Here is a 20,000-nt window from a genome sequence, read left to right as displayed (position 1 = left end):
CACAATGCATCGCCTTTCTGGGACAGTTCGGACGTTTCCAGCAGATTGTTTTCTTCCTGCTATGCATCAGCATCGTGCCCAACGGCTTCGGCGCCTTCACGCTGATCTTCCTGGCGGACACGCCGAGTCACCACTGCCGGGTTCCGGACGTCAACCTCACCGAGGACTGGCGAGGCGCCATCATCCCGGTCCGGGTGAGTCCAAATGAACCAACCGACAAGCCACAAATCGTCAGTAATGAAGTGGCCACTTCCGCCCGCCTTGACTTTTGTGTGAATTTTTAATGTTTGTTGTTAAATTAAAAAAAATTATAAAATAAAAAATATAAAAAACGTCTTCACCGTCAACACCCTTCCCCCAAAAAATGAATTAATTAATTTAAAAAAATAAAAAAAGTGCCGCTTCCGGGAACTAATCAAACATGTTTCCTTCCCCCCCCAGAAAGTCCGGTTTCTTCCTCTAAAAACGCCCCAAACACACCGCCGATTTCCCCCGAATTCAACGCAACGCTTATACATTTACAAAGAAACAAGCCCACCGGTGTGTTTCAGCATGTTTATCAGATTAATCGTAAACATGCCCGTTTTTAAACGGAATTTAGCTCAGAGTTACGCGCCCAGGGCGATCCTTTGGTTTTGCATAACAGACACAAGGCAGGGGGGATAAACAGGAGACTCGTTGTCCTAAAACATGAATCCAAGTTTAAATCTGCTTCATAACCTAATGTCGCCAAAACAGCGCTCCCTGGATACAAAACAACATTTATAAGGACAATTATGAGAAATACTTTCAACCTTATTGAAAATAAGATATTCTTCATCTCAGTATGTTAATAATGACTCCATCCATCCATCTTCTTCCGCTTATCCGAGGTCGGGTCGCGGGGGCAGCAGCCCTAGCAGGGAAGCCCAGACTTCCCTCTCCCCAGCCACTTCGTCCAGCTCTTCCTGTGGGACCCCGAGGCGTTCCCAGGCCAGCCGGGAGACATAGTCTTCCCAACGTGTCCTGGGTCTTCCCCGCGGCCTCCTACCGGTCGGACGTGCCCTAAACACCTCCCTAGGGAGGCGTTCGGGTGGCATCCTGACCAGATGCCCGAGCCACCTCATCTGGCTCCTCTCGATGTGGAGGAGCAGCGGCTTTACTTTGAGCTCCTCCCGGATGGCAGAGCTTCTCACCCTATCTCTAAGGTTAAAGTTAATAATGACTGAATTAATTAATTAAATATTACAAAACTGTTGTGTATACTAATTCACAGATGTTATTTTACTATAGTATATATAGTATATATCTGTATCATGAATCAATCAGTGGACCCCGACTTAAACAAGTTGAAAAACTTATTCGGGTGTTACCATTTAGTGGTCAATTGTACGTAATATGTACTTCACTGTGCAATATACTAATAAAAGTCTCAATCAATATAAAAAGGTCAGTAAATTATTCTATATATTTGTAAACGCTCTGAAGTGGGAAATGGGTAGGATTAAACAAGCTTTGCTTCTTCCTACTCCTTTTCAGACATGATGTAAAGTGAAATGATATGACATTGTGTGATGTATTATACTGTAAGTGTGTTCATGTTTGAAATAAACTAAAGAAAGGAAGAAAGAAAAGACATATGGGAATGATTTCCTGTTTGTTTTTGATGCTACAAAGATGTTCAGCCCAAGAAGAAATAATGCTGTTATAAATTATAGATTTAGTTTGCCGCATGATGCCAAAATAGTTTGGCCCTCTCACATAGCTAATTTTTTTTTTTTTTTTAGTTTGAGTTTATTTCCAACATGCATGAATACATGATACATCACCATTTCCAGTTTCTCTATTCAACATGTTCGAAAAGGAGTAGGAAGAAGCAGAGCTAATTTAATCCTACTCCCTTTTCCTTTACATAGCAGTTGCTAAAACTTTTGTTCACTTCCTGTTCTCAATTTAGTCACAATATACTCCATAAGTAATAACAATAACAAATAAATAAATAATTGGTGGAGTAAGTTATATTTCATATGGCGAGATGAGTAAGATTATCTTGAAAATGAATGTTTGGATGAAATACATTCAGAATGTTTAGGACGGCGTGGCGAAGTTGGTAGAGTGACCGTGCCAGCAATCGGAGGGTTGCTGGTTACTGGGGTTCAATCCCCACCTTCTACCATCCTAGTCACATCCGTTGTGTCCTTGGGCAAGACACTTCACCCTTGCTCCTGATGGCTGCTGGTTAGCGCCTTGCATGGCAGCTCTCGCCATCAGTGTGTGAATGGGTGAATGTGGAAATACTGTCAAAAGCGCTTTGAGTACCTTGAAGGTAGAAAAGCGCTATACAAGTACCCATTTAATTATCATGATTCTTCGTTTTTGTACTTTGTAAACACTGTAAGTTTCTTTGCTTAACCCATTCCATAATTTAATTCCACATACTGAAGGTCTTAAGTGTTGTACGTGCGTACAAATGTTTTAAATTACATTTTTCTCTAAGATTATATTTCTCCTCTTTTGTTGAGAATTGTTGTATATTCTTGGGTAGCAGATTGTAGTTTGCTTTGTGTATAATTTTAGCTGTTTGCAAATTCACTATGTCGTGGAATTTCAGAATTTTTGTTTCAATGAATAAATGGTTTGTATGTTCTCTATATCCAACATTATGTATTATTCTAACTGATATTTTTTGTAACACCGTTAATAAATGAAGTGTACTTTTGTAGTTATTTTAGCCAAAACATTTAAAAAACGGATGTGGTGCAGTCACACTATAAAGTAAAATCCTAATAATAAACAAAAACTGAGCCTTGTTTGTAAAAGCAGACTGGATCTCATTAGATGGTGCCGGTGTACGTGATGCTAACGTTATCATGCTGATATACAAGTTAGCGTATTTCTAAGATGGCGCAAAGTATCAAAATCTATAATTTCTAAAGTTTAAACATACAAAATTGGCTAAAAAGCTAGCATAAAACATTAGCATGAAGACATAAGACAAGTTAGTGTACTTCTAAGATGGCGCCAAGTATCAAAATCAATTACTTTTAGGTTTAAACATAAATTCCAACCCTCAGCATCAAGGGTTGGAATTGGGGGTTAAATCACCAAAAATGATTCCCGGGCGCGGCCATCACTGCTGCTCACTGCTGCCCTCACCCCCCAGGGGGTGATCAAGGGTGATGGGTCAAATGCAGAGAATAATTTCGCCACACCTAGTGTGTGTGTGAGACAATCATTGGTACTTTAACTTATTATAATTAGCTCAAAATCTAGCATAAAACATAAGCATGCTAACATTAGCCTACTAATAAGACAAGTTGGCATACTTCTAAGATGGCCTTAGGTATCAAAATACATGATTTTTAGATATAGAACATACAAAATTAGCTAAAAAACGGATTAAAATGTTAGCATGCTAACATTAGCATGATGGCTTTAGACAAGTTGGCATACTTCTAAGATGGTGCCAAGTATCAAAATCCATGATTTTTAGGTTTAAACATACACAATTTGCTAAAAACTAAGTTAAATGTTAGAATGCTAACAGTAGTATGACAACATAAGAGAAGGTGGCATACTTCTAAGATGGAGCCAAGTATCCAAAACCATGGTTTTTGGGTTTAAACAATTAGCTAAAAAGCTAGCATAAAACTTTAGCATGAAGACATAATAAAAGTTAGTGTACTTCTAAGATGGCGCCAAGTGTCAAAATCCATTAATGTTAGGTTTTAACATATATAATTAGCTCAAAATCCAGCATAAAACATAAGCATGCTAATATTAACCTAATATAAAAAACGTTGGCATACTTCTAAGATGGCCCTAAGTATCAAAATCCATGATTTTTAGGTATAAAACATACAAAATTAGCTAAAAAGCGGGTTAAAATGTTAGCATGATGGCATAAGACAAGTTGGCATACTTCTAAGATGGCCCTAAGTATCAAAATCTATTATTTTTAGGTATAAAACATACAAAATTAGCTAAAATGCCGGGTTAAAATGTTAGCATGCTAACATTAGCATGATGGCATTAGACAAGTTGGCATAGTTCTAAGATGGTGCCCAGTATCAAAATCCATGATATTTAGGTTTAAACATACAAAACTTGCTAAAAGCTAGGTTAAAATGTTAGCATGCTAGCATTAGCATGACGACATAAGAGAAGGTGGCATACTTCTAAGATGGAGCCAAGTATCCAAAACCATGGTTTTTAGGTTTAAACAATTAGCTATCATAAAACATTAGCATGCTAATATAACATACATTAGCATACTTCTAAGATGACGCAGAGTATCACAATCCATGATTTTTAGGTTTAAACATACTATAAAATGTTAGCATGCTAACATTAGCATGATGACATAAGAGAAGTTGGCATACATCCTTCAGGAACTTCCTCATCTAGTTACTGTTACAAGTGGTAGAAAAGGGTATTACAACTGAGTACCCATAGGGACCACAGCTGAGAAACATTGGGTCCCAGCCCTATGGTTAGGAAACACTACTCTAGGCTCAAAGTGATGTTTCTGCATGTCTAGTCAACTATATACTATGCATGCCTGATTAGCACTCCAACAATTCAATAACACCAACAAAACTCACCTTTGCGTTTTCACGCACAGAATAAAAAGTTTGGTGGACAAAATGAGACAAAGGAGTGGCATAAAACACCTCTTTGCATGCTAACTTAGTCTCTGTGTGGCACGCAGGTGGTCGACGGCAAGCCGCAGCGCAGCAGCTGCAGCCGGTACCGCCTGGATGTGGTCCGGAACCTTTCGGATCTGGGATACAGTCCGGATCAGGACGTAAACCTCACCACCCTGGAGGAGGAGACGTGTAAGGACGGCTGGATCTATAGCAAGGACATCTACCAGTCCACCATCGTCACTGAGGTGAGGGGTCCCTCCCCCAACTTTTACAAAACAAGTAAAGCCGGTCCTGGGTCCAAGGCTGATTGGTAAGGAGTACGGAGGCTAAGGGGTCAGCTATGTTGTTTTTTTTAACAGCTCCTAAAAAGATGCACTGCTTCTATTTGTTTTATCTTATTGCTACCAAAATTAAATCACGTATGAGCTCAACTGTGAATATTTTTGGTGTCCAGCTTGATAGACTCGCCAGAAAACGTGGCATCTGTTGCTCATTAAACGGCCATACCATAAAAAAAACAGTGTGAAAGAGGACCTATGATGACTTGAATCTACATTAAAAACACATCCTTGCGGTCTAGATCAGGTGTTCTTAACCTTTTGGACCTCGGGGCCTAACTTTTTCACTAGAGGGGCCCAGGGCCAATTCAAATATTAACACAAATTAGTCATCTTACTCTTGATTTTAATCCTATTCAATAATTATTAGAGATGTCCGATAATATCAGCCAATAAATGCTTTAAAATGTAATATCGGAAATTATCGGTATCGGTTTCAAAATGATCGGTATCGGTTTCAAAAAGTAAAATTTATGACTTTTTAAAACGCCGCTGTGTACACGGACATAGGGAGAAGTACAGAGCGCCAATAAACCTTAAAGGCACTGCCTTTGTGTGCCGGCCCAATCACATAATATCTCCGACTTTTACACACATAAGTGAATGGTCAACAGCCATACAGGTCACACAGAGTGGCCGTATAAACAAGTTTAACACGGTTACAAATATGCGCCACACTGTGAACCCACACCAAACAAGAATGACAAACACATTTCGGGAGAACATCCGCACCGTAACACAACATAAACACAACAGAACAAATACCCAGAACCCCTTGCAGCACTAACTCTTCCGGGACGCTACAATATATACCCCCTACTGCCCCCTAACCATAAACCCCGCCCCCCCAAACCCGCCCACCTCAACCTCCTCATGCTCTCTCAGGGAGAGCGTGTCCCAAATTCCAAGCTGCTGTTTTGAGGCATGAAAAAAAAAAAAATGCACTTTGTGACTTCAATAATAAATATGGCAGTGCCATGTTGGCATTCTTTTCCATAACTTGAGTTGATTTATTTTGGAAAACCTTGTTACATTGTTTAATGCATCCAGTGGGGCATCACAACACAATTAGGCATAACAATGTGTTAATACCACGACTGTATATATCGGTATCGGTTGATATCGGAATCGGTAATTAAGAGTTGGACAATATCGGAATATTGGATATCGGCAAAAAAGCCATTATCGGACATCTCTAATAATTATATCTAACCTACTTAAAGTTTAACGCGGGGGTCAGCTCTTTAGCGCCGCCCTAGTGGCTCCCTGGAGCTTTTTCGAAGGTGTGTGAAATTGGAAAAAGATTTATAAAAAAAAAAATAAAATAAAATTGTTTTAATGTGGTTTCTGTAAGAGGACAAACATGACACAAACCTTCCTAATTGTTTGAAATCCCATCGTTTATAAAACATGCTTCACTGATGAGGATTTGGCGAGCGCCGTTTTGTCCCACTAATTTCAGCGATCCTTGAACTCATCGCAGTTTGTTTACTTTCGCCGATGCTGCCACGGAAAGAGGTGTTTTATGCCACTCCTTTGTCTCATTTTGTCCACCAAACTTTTTATTCTGTGCGTGAATGCGCAAAGGTGAGCTTTGTTGGTGTTATTGACTTGTTGGAGTGCTAATCAGGCATTTTTGGTCAGTGAATGACAGCAAGCTAATCGATGCAAACACGCTATTTAGGCTATCTGTATGTACATATTGCATCATTATGCCTCGTATGTAGGTATATTTGAGTTCATTTATTTTACTTATGTCCTCTGTGTATTTAATTTATATTTGCATGTCTCATGACACGTTATCTGTATGTATTATTGGCTGCATTTCTGATAGTTGTTTGTGTGCCATGTTGTTCCAGACCACAGCAAACGTTACCCAGCTCGCAAAGATCGTAATAAATCTATTAGAAGAAGACAGCCTGCAGTTATCTTTAACTTGGACACACACATCTATAACTTTGGCCATTCTGAGCCAGTCATTTCCAGAAGTTCTCATCCTGTGAGAAGCCTCAGTTTTAAAAATGATTTCCAATGTTGCAAAAATGTGTAGAATACAAATTAAAATACAAAATTTCTGTCAACGAAGAGTTGGGTCAGCCTTTGATAGTAGGCTGATATAGCTAATATAGACACTTACATCATGTGTTGTCTTCATTATAACACTTACCGTATTTTTCGGACTATAAATCACAGTTTTTTTCATAGTTTGGCCGGGAGTGCGACTTGTGTGAAATTAACACATTACCGTAAAACATCAAATATTATTTAGCTCATTCACGTAAGAGACTAGACTTATAAGATTTCATGGGATTTAGCGATCAGGAGTGACAGATTGTTTGGTAAACGTATAGCATGTTCTATATGTTAGTTATTTGAATGACTCTTACCATAATATGTTACGTTAACATACCAGGCACGTTCTCAGTTGGTTATTTATGCCTCATATAACGTACACTTATTCAGCCTGTTGTTCACTATTCTTTATTTATTTTAAATTGCCTTTCAAATGTCTATTCTTGGTGTTGGGTTTTATCAAATACATTTCCCCCAAAAAATGCGACTTATACTCCAGTGCGACTTATGCTCCGGAAAATACGGTAATTTTTTGCCGCTCCAGACAGATTTTGTTTTTGGTATTTTTGGTCCAATATGGCTCTTTCAACATTTTGGGTTGCCGACCCCTGGTTTAATAGGATAAATCTTACTAACAATATGTAAGCATGTATTAATCATAATCAAGGCTTAGGTCAGGTTGATTACAAAATAAATACTAATCAAATGTACTGCAAAAGAAGATACTGGTGAAAATATGTTTACATACAGTTATGCCGTGTTACAATAAATACATTCTAACTAAAATAATTCTTTAAAAAAATGCTAAGAGTTTTTTAAATAAACTATAAAAAATTTAAGTGCATCACCGCTTTTTAGTCATAATTTTTACACTTAAACTTCTGACTTTAGCGCCAGACTTCTTCTGTTTGTTTGATATTGTCATTACTGCCTCAAGCGGTGGAAAAGTGTATTACAACTATGTACCGCTGCGGCCCATATGGACCACGGCTGAGAAACAAATGTTTTGGCGGCTCTCAAGGGGGCGCTCACAGCCCAATGGGTCCTACAGTTAAGAAACACTGTTCTAGATAATATGTATTGGAAATGCTTTGCTGTACCTTTTGCTACACAGTCACTTCTACAACCGGTTTTTTGAGTCTGTCTGCCAGCTGTTTGATTCTGGAGGCGCTCCCAGATTGCAAATGAAATCACGCCCTGTCCTCGCAAAAAGGTTAATCATTTATCCTTTCAAAACGTACACTATTTAAACATATCTTGAAAAGTTGCCACCAATATTTTTTCCGCAGACACCGTCGAAAATAAACTTCATAAAGATGATATAGATTCACCCGGCCACAACATTAGGTACACCTCCACACTGATAGATTCAGACTCGGCATAAAATAGCTGCATTTAGCAGCATTTATGTCACTGTATGTCGCACGTCAGTGTTATGCACATGCCACCTTTAGATGAAAATAATACTTTATCCGACCTTTTGTACATTTTCTCATTGCTTGGAATGGAGCTTCTCCCCCTCTGGATAAGAGCTTGTGTAGCGGCTGTGCACTCTCTTTCGACTGTTTTTCCTACCGTACCGCCTGTGGCACAAACCCAGGTCGCCGGCATGAGAGGCAAGCATGCTGACTACCGAGCTAAAAGATCGGGCTGCCAACCTGATAGTCAGCACTGCTTGGCTTCGCTACACTCTTCCCCCTAAACCTCTCTCTAATCCGGGTCACAGCACCACTGTAGTGGTTGTGTTTTTCCTACTTGTTCCACTCGGGGCCCGCACCAAGGTTGCTGGCATGAGAGACGAGTGTGCTGACTACCAAACTAAAAGCCCGATAGCCAGCACTGCCAGTGAGGTTGTCAGGGAGTGAGGTTTACCAACGTACACATGGCCAAGCCTTCGTTATACTCACCACCTTAAACATCTCACTAATCCGTGTCACGGCACCACTTTAGTAATTGTGCTTTTCCTACGTGTTCCACCCGGGGCACAAACCCAGGTCGTTGGCATGAGAGGAGAGTGTGGTGACTACCGAGCTAAAATCCCCATAGCCAGCATTGCTATCGGGTTGTCAGCGAGTGAGGTTTACCAACGTACACATGGCCGAACCACACTGGCTGGCCTCCATTACACTCACCCCCCAAACCTCTTACTAATCCGGGTCACGGCACCAATTTAGTAATTGTGTTTTTTTTAGTAAGATACTATATTTTTCGGACTATAAGGCGCACTTAAAATTGTTTCATTTTCTCAAAAATCGACAGTGCGCCTAATGTACGTAATAATTCTGGTTGTGCTTACCGACCTCAAAGCAATTTTATTTGGCACATGGTGTAATGATAAGTGTGACCAGTAGATGGCAGTCACACATAAGAGATATGTGTAGACTGCAATATGACGCCAGTAAACAAAACCAAAACTTTAAATGTTCCATTGAAAATGAAGAACGTCACACACGGCACTCAAAAATCTGTCAAAATGTTTTAGTATGACTTTGAAGCCGCACAGCTTGATGGATTGTCGGCCCATTACGGCTACCGTAGTCAGAGATTACTATGGTGTGTGTGTATAAGAACCGCTAAATGGCACCCATTAGCAGACATTATCACAATATTATGCAAAACCAACTATTCTTACCTTCTGGTACCTGCTGATGTGTATTTGAGATCTGCATAAGTCCTGAAAATTTGCGCAAGTCCGCTACTGTAGTAACCACCATTACATGTCACGTAGACCACAAGGAAATGTTTTAAATTTAGAAAAAAAAATCATGACTCCTTTAATGCGCCTTATAATCCGGTGCGCCTTTTGTATGAAAAAAGACCTGAATAGACCCGCTCATCGGCACTGCGCCTTATAATCCGGTGCGCCCTATGGTCCAGAAAATACAGTTCACATGGGATGGACTCCGTTACACTTGCCTAATGTCCAAATAAGCGCTAAGTCTAAATAAGAAAAGACTCAATTCACCATAGGATCCCTTTTATATGTATTATCGTTTTCAAACTACGCACCTCACCTTGGATTATGTCCATCTTTCAGTTCGACCTGGTGTGCGACCAACAGTGGAAGAAGCCGTTCACCACCACCATCTTTTTTGTGGGCATCCTGATCGGATCCTTCTTCGCTGGACAGCTCTCAGACAAGTGCTGCAAACATTTCACTGTTTTACCAACTACTGTACATGATTTACACTACGTAGTATCCAAATACACCATATATTCTCCAAGAATAGAGTACCCCAGGGCTCTATCCCGAGTCCGGCTCTGTTGTTACGCAGGTTGATTTATTGAATAATTTGAGGATTACATGATTGCACTGTTAGGACTAATTAGGTAATTAGGATAAATAAGTAATTACAATGAAATGTGTGTTTCACGGCGTAGTAAAAATATAAATCTACTGTATCTAGCGGGAGTTGTATTCGTATAAATACATATGATTACATTAATATATAACATTTTTACATTTAAACAAAATACCAAAGTGAACAGATTTTCAGATATTTGTATTCCATCGGCAGTCATTCTGCGCACTGAAAAATCAAAGCTTGTAGGGGCTATATCGATATTTTTAATTTTCAAAACCAATATATAGGAATATTTTTAAACTTTAGGGTTCCCTCAAAATATAGTCTTAGGGACTTGGAAGGATCTCAGTCATAGAAATATTAAATAGTCATATATAATTTTTTTCCCCATGTTTAAATCACTAGATAAACTTCATATCTGTCAATATAAAGTTTTGTTTATTTTGTCTACCCTGTTTTTTTATGGCAAAATCACAAAATATGCCAGCCTTGAATAGGGCAATAATTTAGAACATGGATTTTGATTCATTATTATTTTTGATCAATGGCAGCTTTAAAGAAAGAAAAAAAAAACACCTGCATGGCAGCTTTGTGGTATTAGAGACAACGTTTCAACTTTTTATCGCTACATGCCACCTGTTTGCTCTTTTATCTGTTTTTTTTTTTATAAATAATTTTTTCGTAAAAAAATAGCTGTGTGCTGCAAATGGTCCCGGGGCCACATTTTGGACACCTTTGTTCTATCTAGTTAAGTAAATAAAAATATTTTTTGCAAATACAGTATAAAGTTTATACTGTACATGCAAAATATTTCTATAGCATGTGTCAAACTCTAGGCGTGGGGGCCAGATCTGGCACGCCACATCATTTGATATGACTCAAACAACTGGAATATAATAAAAGTACCTTATTTTTTCTTCCTAAATGTATTCGGTCTTCCCACTTTGACAGTAAAAAAAACAAAAAAAAACATACTGCATGAAATTGCATACCTTTCAAACATTGATATTATCCAATATTGCAACAAATATAATACATAGACACTTTTCTTTGTCAAAATAAAAATAAATACTTAAGTATCTGCATGACTTATGATTTCAAAGCAAATTATCTGTGACGCATGATACCAAAGATTGTGATTCAAGATGCAGAAGATAGCAGGAGACAGTGTGCAGGTATGAGATATTTAATACAAACAAAGACAAAAACACAAAGGCACATGTCAAACAATAAGAAAACGCACAAAAACCTAGGACTCTGCAGAAACACTTACTTGGAAACCTCAGAAAAGGGAACAGCGTTCAACAGCATCCATACAGATAACAATCTCCCAACAAAGACCGCAGCGCCAGCTGGACTTAAATAGTACGACTAAACTCAAAACAGGTGCGCTGGGAGACAAAATAAAGCTGCTGCAGGACACTCGAAAAAGGAAGTGGAATTACAAAATAAGTGTGCAGGACAGGAACTCAACATTAAACATGGAAAAAACACTAACAAACTCCAAATAAGGCACGGCCTGACATCCATCCATCAAATTGTACACAAAAATAATATAGATTGTACGGTAAAATTTACGGTGATTTCTTCAGCATATTAATGTTTTTTTTACGGTAAAATGCTGTCGACTAAATTACCACTCTTTTACCGTAAAATCTATCCAAAAAAACAGTGGTCGATTTCTCTTCTATTTACATTAATATGCTGTAAAAAACATTGTTAATTTTACAGTAAAATTCTGGCGATTAAGCAGTACTGTTTTTCCATTTACCGTATGTAACGTTGTAAAAAAAAACATTGTATGTTTTACTGTAAAATTGTGGCGTCTGAGTTGCCAGTTCTTTTACAGTGTATGTCAGGGGTGTCAAACGTACGGCCCGAGGGCCGGATAAGGCCCGCGGACAGGTTTTATCTGGCCCGCGAGATGAGTTTGCTAAGTATAAAAATTAACCATTTGAATGAAAGAAACTGCTGTTCTAAATATGTCCACTGGATGTCGCAATAGCAATTATTTGTATCTTAGTAGATGATACTACCGTATTTCCCGCACTATAAGGCGCACCGGATTATAAGGCGCAACTTCAATGTATGGCTTATTTTACAACTTTGTTCATATATAAGGCGCACCGCATTATAAGGCGCATAGAATAGACGCTACAGTAGAGGCTGAGGTTGCAAGACCTATTGTGGCTCAATATTGGTCCATATATAAAGCGCACGGGATTATAAGGCGCACAGTCATCTTTTGAGAAAATTTGATTTTTTTATGTGCGCCTTATAGTGTGGAAAATACAGTACATATGTACAAAAAAACCCACATGATGTTAGTACATCAGTCGAGGAAAATAAGCAAACTAAATAAATAACATCCTGTAATTTGATTTGGATATAATTTTTTTTATCTTGATGGATGGAAAATTAACACCAATGAGTTGACTGATGAACATTATCACATAATTTAGTCAGAAAATATAAATAATGACAAATAAATATAGAATACTATTAACCGCAACATGTAGTGTCAAAAAACCCCAACATCATTATGATTTGTACTTTTTCAGAATGTGCTTGTTCTATTTTAAATAGGGATGTCCGATAATGGTAATGATAGCCGATATTCCGATATTGTCCAACTCTTTAATTACCGATACCGATATCAACCGATACCGATATATATACAGTCGTGGATTTAACACATTATTATGCCTAATTAGGACAACCAGGTATTTTTTTTTTAAATTAATAAAATAAAATAAGATAAATAAATTAAAAACATTTTCTTGAATAAAAAAGAAAGTAAAACAATATAAAAACAGTTACATAGAAACTAGTAATTAATGAAAATGAGTAAAATTAACTGTTAAAGGTTAGTACTATTAGTGGACCAGCAGCACGCACAATCATGTGTGCTTACGGACTGTATCCCTTGCAGACTGTATTGATATATATTGATATATAATGTAGGAACCAGAATATTAATAACAGAAGGAAACAACCCTTTTGTGTGAATGAGTGTAAATGGGGGAGGGAGTTTTTTTGGGTTGGTGCACTAATTGTAAGTGTATCTTGTGTTTATGTTGATTTAATAAAAACAAAAAAAACCCAAAAAAACCCCGATACTGATAATAAAAAAACCGATACCGATAATTTCCGATATTACATTTTAAGGCATTTATCGGCACATCTCTAATTTTAAACAAAGAAAACAATCGGAAGTTGTCTTTATTTTTAAGTTATCGTGCCGCGATTTCACCAGTTCGGCCCATTTGGGAGTAGATTTTTCTCCACGTGGCATCCGATCTAAAATGAGTTTGACACCCCTGGTGTATGTAAAAAAATCTTAATAATCAAATGCAGAGGCAAATACATGTAACTGTTGGCAGCCATAATTGCAATGAGGCCCTCAATGAAAATAATTTGACACCCCTGTTCCGCAGTAAAGAATCTTTTGTGCTGCAGATGCGGAAGGAAACCCATCCTCTTCATCACTTTGGCTCTCCAGACCATCTTCACCTTCATTCAAGTCTTTTCCGTGTCTTGGGTGATGTTCACCGTCCTCCTGGTCATCAACGGTTTGGGACAGATGTCCAACTATATGGCCGCTCTGGTCCTAGGTACCGTGCACCTTTGTCTCCATGTTTTTTTACCGTCATTTTTATGTTCCACGCGGGATGTGTGTGTGCAGGAGCAGAGATCTTAACAGGCAACGTTCGCCTGCTGTATTCGTCGTTGGGAACTTGCTCCGGATTCGCCGTAGGCTACATGCTGCTGCCGCTTTGTGCCTACTTTGTGAGGGACTGGAAAACTCTCCTGCTGGTGCTGTCCGTGCCCTGTCTGGCCTTCTTCCCTTTCTGGTGGTGAGTGAATCATTTATGAGCTTCCGCGCTTTCAGAGGTCGGCCACAGCTTCCGTTTCACCCTCCCGTGCAGGTTCATCCCGGAGTCTCCTCGGTGGCTTCTCTGCCAGGACCGGGTCGAAGAGGCGGAGGCCATCATAAGGAGGGCGGCCAAAATCAACAAGGTTCAGGCCCCAGGTGTCATCTTCGAAGACTATGTAAGTAGACCTCAATTCCTGGTATAATCCAGCAAGTAGTCACACCCGCTTCCGGTTTATCAGGTGGCCAAGGCCAAGACGGACCCCAAAGAGCCACACAGCATCTTGGACCTGGTCAGGAACAGCAACATTGCTTTCATGACGGTCATTCTCTGCTACGTGGCGTGAGTACACCAACTTTAAAGTCCAAATGACGGCATCCTACTATTACTATCAGTGTTGGCGCTAGGAATTTTCAAAAATTACCCCATCAAGTCATAAAAATGGGGTTTCCACAGTACATTTTTTGGGTCCCACTTTTTTGTAAGCGTTTTGAAAATAAATTATAAATGTATGCATTATCCTGTTATATCGCACATTCTATATTGTGTTTTTGGAAAAAGGTTGTCAAAAACATTACTTAATTCATTAAAAAAATGATACCAAAGAAAATAATTTTTTTATGCATATGTAAATGTATTCAGTTATAAACATTCATTCACTTTCTTCTTTCCTTCATGGATCTAAACTTTACCGCGACTGGTATTTATTTCTATATTTTCATGTAACAAGTTGTAGGTGTATTTACTTCAGTATAAAAGTGCAAAAAGTTTTTTGCTTGGGTCATGAAATGTTGATAATGGTGTGTGCCAGGCATACATACCGGGGCGGTATGGCGTAGTGGGTGGAGCGGCCGTGCCAGAAACATGAGGGTTGCAGGTTCGCTCCCTGCCTCTTGACATCCAAATCGCTGCCGTTGTGTTCTTGGGCAGGACACTTCACCCTTGCCCCCGGTGCCGCTCACACTGGTGAATGAATGAATGATGAATGAATGATAGGTGGTGGTCAGAGGGGCCGTAGGCGCAAACTGGTAGCCTCGGTTACGTCAGTCTACCCCATACTTGCCAACCTTGAGACCTCCGATTTCGGGAGGTGGGGGGCGGGGGGCGTGGTTGGGGGGGCGTGGTTAAGATATATATATATATATATATATATATATATATATATATATATATATATATATATATATATATATATATACATAAATAAAATAAATACTTGAATTTCAGTGTTCATTTATTTACACATATACACACACATAACACTCATTGTTGAGTTAAGGGTTGAATTGTCCATCCTTGTTCTATTCTCTGTCACTATTTCAGAACACACACATTATACAAATATACATTATAAAATCAATAAGAAAACGGGAGCTCTAATTTGGGAGTCTGAATTAGGATCAGAAGTTCCTATATAAACATTGCGTACTCACGTCGCCTTTTTGTATTGATTACTGCATCTGTGCACTGGATTCATTCACAAATACAAACTACAACTCACAAACACTTTAGAGTTAGGCTCCACCATCAGAATGTGTACTTAAACTTATAAAGATCACATGAATATTATTCAGTGAGTTAAACTAACCTGTTATACAGGAGGAAAAAGCACACAGGACGTTTCAATTGTTCACAGACTGGTCGCGCTCATCAGAATGACAAGACACTTCCGGTCTGCAGGTGATAGCATTCAATTGGGAAGAAACGCCCTACTGCCCCCTACTGACCAATGTGAATACTGATAAATGTGTAATGACAGCTCCAAAAACGAATTCAAACCACAAAATAAAATAAATAAATCAACACAAAAATGTGACACATTATGGGTGGGTCACATATGCATGTACAAACAACAGGCTGTCAACACGTCACTCAGGTCCGCATGGAGCTGGAGGGGGCGTGGCCTCCAGCTCCGCCTGAATTTCGGGAGATTTTCGGGAGAAAATTTGTCCCGGGAGGTTTTCGGAAGAGGCGCTGAATTTCGGGAGTCTCCCGGAAAATCCGGGAGGGTTGGCAAGTATGGTCTACCCCAGGGCAGCTGTGGCTACAAATGTAGCTTACCACCACCAGGTGTGAATGAATGACAGGTTCCCACTTCTCTGTGAGCGCTTTGAGTATCCAACAATAGAAAAGCGCGATATGAAATCTAATCCATTATTATTATTATTATTATTATACATGCATATGACAAATTCAATTGATTATTCCTACCTGTCATCAGTCGTTTAAAAACCGCCACAGCTACACTTTCATGGCAAATAATGCCAACAAACTTATACAAATTCTGCAAGTTAGTTTCAATGTCATTTAATACAGAGGCACTCAATGCCTCTAGCATATGGGTGTCAAACTCTGGCCCGCCGTGTAATTTCACTTGGCCCTTGAGGCAATATCAAATTAACACTAGACCTGGCCCGCCGATTATACACGGAGGCGGTGCCGCGGTACACCGCATTTACTGCTAATTCTCATACTTGCCAAACCTCCCGGGAGAGTCCCAGATTTCAGTGCCCCTCCCGAAAATCGTCACATCCACTTTTCATTCAGTCCAACATGTGCTGGCCCAGTCACATATGTGCAGCTTCTGTACGCACACACAAGTCAATGCAACGCATACTTGATCAACAGCGATACAAGTTACACTGAGGGTGCCCGTATAAACAAATTTAAGTTTTGTTAGAAATATACGCCACACTGTGAACCCACACCAAACAAGAGTGACAAACACATTTCGGGAGAACATCCGCACCGTAACACAACATAAACACAACAGAACAAATACCCAGAACCCTTTGCAGCACTAACTCTTCCGGGACGCTACAAGGTGGGGGGGTTTGGTGGTAGCGGGGGTGTATATTGTATATTGGATTCACAGTGTGGTGTATATTTCTAACAGTGTTAAAGTTGTTTATACGGGCACCCTCAGTGTAACCTGTATCGCTGTTGATCAAGTATGCGTTGCATTCCCGTGTGTGTTTAGACAGAAGCCGCACATGTCTTGTGACTGGGCCGGTACGTTGTTAGAATGGATGAAAAGCGGACGTGACGACAGCTCGTAGAGGACCTTCAATGCAGTGCCTTTAAGGCACGCCCCCAAGACTGTGGTCCGGGCGCACTACGAGATATAATGACTGATGAACACCTTCGTTCAATAATGAAGGTTGCCTCAGCTCAAAGCCTGAGCCCCGACATTAATGAACTAGCATCCAAGAAAAGATGGCAGGTATCTGGCTTGGGCACATCAGATTAGATCAGTGTGTTGCAAACTGAGCAGTTTAAAGTCCTGAATGGTTGGTTTATTCATTGTTATTTTATTTTCAAATTTATTAGCCTGTGGAAAAAGTTAATGTTGATATTTACCTCAGAAAGCTGCAAATAGAAAAGAGACATTCCATTTTTATTTAAATTGTATTTGATATGCCATTGATATTTTTTAATTATTATTATTATTATTTGAAACTCGATTTTGCATGTCACTATAAAGTTATATAAGCCTTGCTTGTTCAATATTCAATGCAAAACTTGTTTGGGTCCCTATTAAAAGGTTCATTTGTTCAACCTTGGCCCGCGGCTTTGTTCAGTTTTAAATTTTGGCCCACTCTGTATTTCAGTTTGACACCCCTGCACTAGCATTTCATCTCTGGCTTGGTGATGGCCATAAACTGTGTTCCCTTTTAAGTATGGCAGTATGTGGGGTGAGTGACGTGTGTAAGTGAGTGGGCAAGTTAGGAGAGGGAGCACTAGCATGTTCAGGAGTTTTACTAGCATGGTGGATGTCCGCTTGGCTTTGTGGAAAACATAAATAAAGAGTTGTAACAAATCGACAGCCTCGTCATTCCGACAAAGAGCGGAACTGTAGGGAGCCAAATTGGAGGGTGCTTCTTGGTGCCTGGTGAGGCTGGATCTTTGAAAATCAGTGCACCCGGTCGTAAAGGTGTTCTTTTTCTTAGCCTGTTTACATGGCGTGCAAAACATCTTTCCATCTTCATAAGAGAGTCATTTGCTGAAAAGTGGCTCCTGAAGCCACTTTTCATTGAAGCTGCGCTTTTTGGGTTTATTGCTTGCCATGACAAAAACAATAACACGCGGGAGTCCTAGAACCGGAAATGCAGTGTTCATGATCGATAAAACTTTCCGCGAATCAAAAAATTTAAGAAATTGTACCGGAAAGTGCATTACTTTGAAGTCGACCAATAATTAATAATAATTAATAATTTGACCCGGCAAATATAAACAAAACAAAACACCGGCAGAAAGCGATAATCGATAATAAAAAAAAACCAAAAACAAGCAAACCGGGCGGTAAAAAAATAAATAAAAATTAAAAATGCGTTAACGCCAACACTGACTATAGTATTATGGTTATTATTCAAAGGTAAATTATATATTGTGTGACATTCTTACCATTTTTCATTTATCATCAAACATCTACTGTAGTATACTGTAAAACAAAATAACATGACTATAGTAAAATACACAACATACATTAAGATAATATTTAGGCCTACACATTAAATGGGAACGGCACTTTTTTTCTGGAATTGTGTCTGTCATTCACAATCCTTATGCAAGACAAGAACACATGTTTTTCTTTTTTTTAATACATTCTAACTAATGAATAAATGCTGGCAAAAGTCAGCTAACAATGGAGTTAATGGGAGTTAATAAGAAGAAAAAAACTAATAATTCAAAGGTTTTGTAGTCTGACTTTGAACATCTGAGACCTTCAGTCGCACGTTTTGTTGTCCTCCAAGTGTTGGATTGCAGTCAACTGACACTGTTATACAGGTACGACATACCTGTTAGTCTCCTTTCTGTTTATTCATCTCAGGTTTTCCCACAGTAGAAAAGCATGCACATAGGTAACAGCTGATTGTGTTGTGGGAAAACGCCCCCTAGTGGCCAGATGTTGCCATGCAGGTGGCGTAAGGTATATTTCCTGTGTCCCCAGCTTCACCATGTCGGCAGGATACTACGGCATCTCCTTCAACACCACGCAGCTCCACGACAACACCTACCTCAGCTGCTTCATCTCCGGCGCCGTGGAGCTGCCGGCGTACGTCTCCAGCTGGCTGGCGCTGCGCTACGTCTCGCGGAGGCTGTCCGTCATCGGCACTTTGGTGCTCGCCGCCTTAACGCTGTACGTCATGCAGCTGGTGCCTGAAGGTAACGCAGGAGCGGAGTTCAAATACTTTGCAATTCTACCCCCGGACATATACAGCGTCAACCGCTTGCAATCAAATAAGTTTTAAATATGCACCCAGCAAAAAAAGTTGTCACAAGAAGTAATCTTTGACTGGATTTTTTAGGCAATTTGATACTAATACGTATACAAAAGGGTTCTCACTGCTCATCAAAGGGAAACATTAGCATTTCAGATTTTTTTTTAGTGTGTGGGGTAAATTTTTTAGATAGATTTGGATGATTTTTTACAGCAGAACCTCCATTTATGAACTTAATTGTTTCCTGAACATGGTTTGTACACCGGAAAGTTTGTATATTGAAGCAGAGTTCTTCATAAGAAACAATGTAAACATTATTAATTGGTTCTAGCCTTGACAAAAGTTACCATTTTGGTCAAAAATGCACACTCTGAAGACAATAACAATATATATATGAACTGTATTATACATACATATACATATACACATATATATATACATATACATATATATATACATATATATACATATACACATATATACATATATATATACTGTATATCAGTGACGTGCGGTGAGGTTGATGGCTGGTGAGGCACTGACTTCATCACAGTCAGAT

The 20,000-nt window shown here is 39.3% G+C and overlaps 1 protein-coding gene and 1 long non-coding RNA gene across 3 annotated transcripts in view; one reads left to right on the top strand and one right to left on the bottom strand.

Annotated features, from left to right (window-relative positions):
- Positions 1-11,865, bottom strand: part of LOC133579775 (uncharacterized) — a 67,812-nt gene extending 55,947 nt beyond the window's left edge. Inside the window, exons 1-2 of one of the 2 annotated variants that reach the window (XR_009812070.1) lie at positions 11,618-11,865; positions 10,049-10,183 (exon numbers count right to left, since the gene is read on the bottom strand). This is a non-coding gene — a long non-coding RNA (uncharacterized lncRNA). The remainder of the gene's footprint in view (positions 1-10,048; positions 10,184-11,617) is intronic. The other variant, XR_009812064.2, reaches the window with a different exon arrangement.
- LOC133579739 (solute carrier family 22 member 4-like) overlaps positions 1-20,000 on the top strand; it is a 30,081-nt gene that overhangs the window by 202 nt on the left and 9,879 nt on the right. The window contains exons 1-8 of the mRNA XM_061934113.2: positions 1-194; positions 4,691-4,873; positions 10,077-10,180; positions 13,804-13,958; positions 14,030-14,201; positions 14,274-14,397; positions 14,461-14,561; positions 19,171-19,385. The exon at positions 1-194 is cut by the window's left edge and continues 202 nt beyond it. Coding sequence (XP_061790097.1) covers positions 1-194; positions 4,691-4,873; positions 10,077-10,180; positions 13,804-13,958; positions 14,030-14,201; positions 14,274-14,397; positions 14,461-14,561; positions 19,171-19,385 — 1,248 coding nt within the window. The remainder of the gene's footprint in view (positions 195-4,690; positions 4,874-10,076; positions 10,181-13,803; positions 13,959-14,029; positions 14,202-14,273; positions 14,398-14,460; positions 14,562-19,170; positions 19,386-20,000) is intronic.

Source organism: Nerophis lumbriciformis, linkage group LG03, assembly GCF_033978685.3.
Source record: "Nerophis lumbriciformis linkage group LG03, RoL_Nlum_v2.1, whole genome shotgun sequence".
NCBI classification, from domain to species: domain Eukaryota; kingdom Metazoa; phylum Chordata; class Actinopteri; order Syngnathiformes; family Syngnathidae; genus Nerophis; species Nerophis lumbriciformis.
This window is presented reverse-complemented; position numbering and strand designations above follow the sequence as displayed.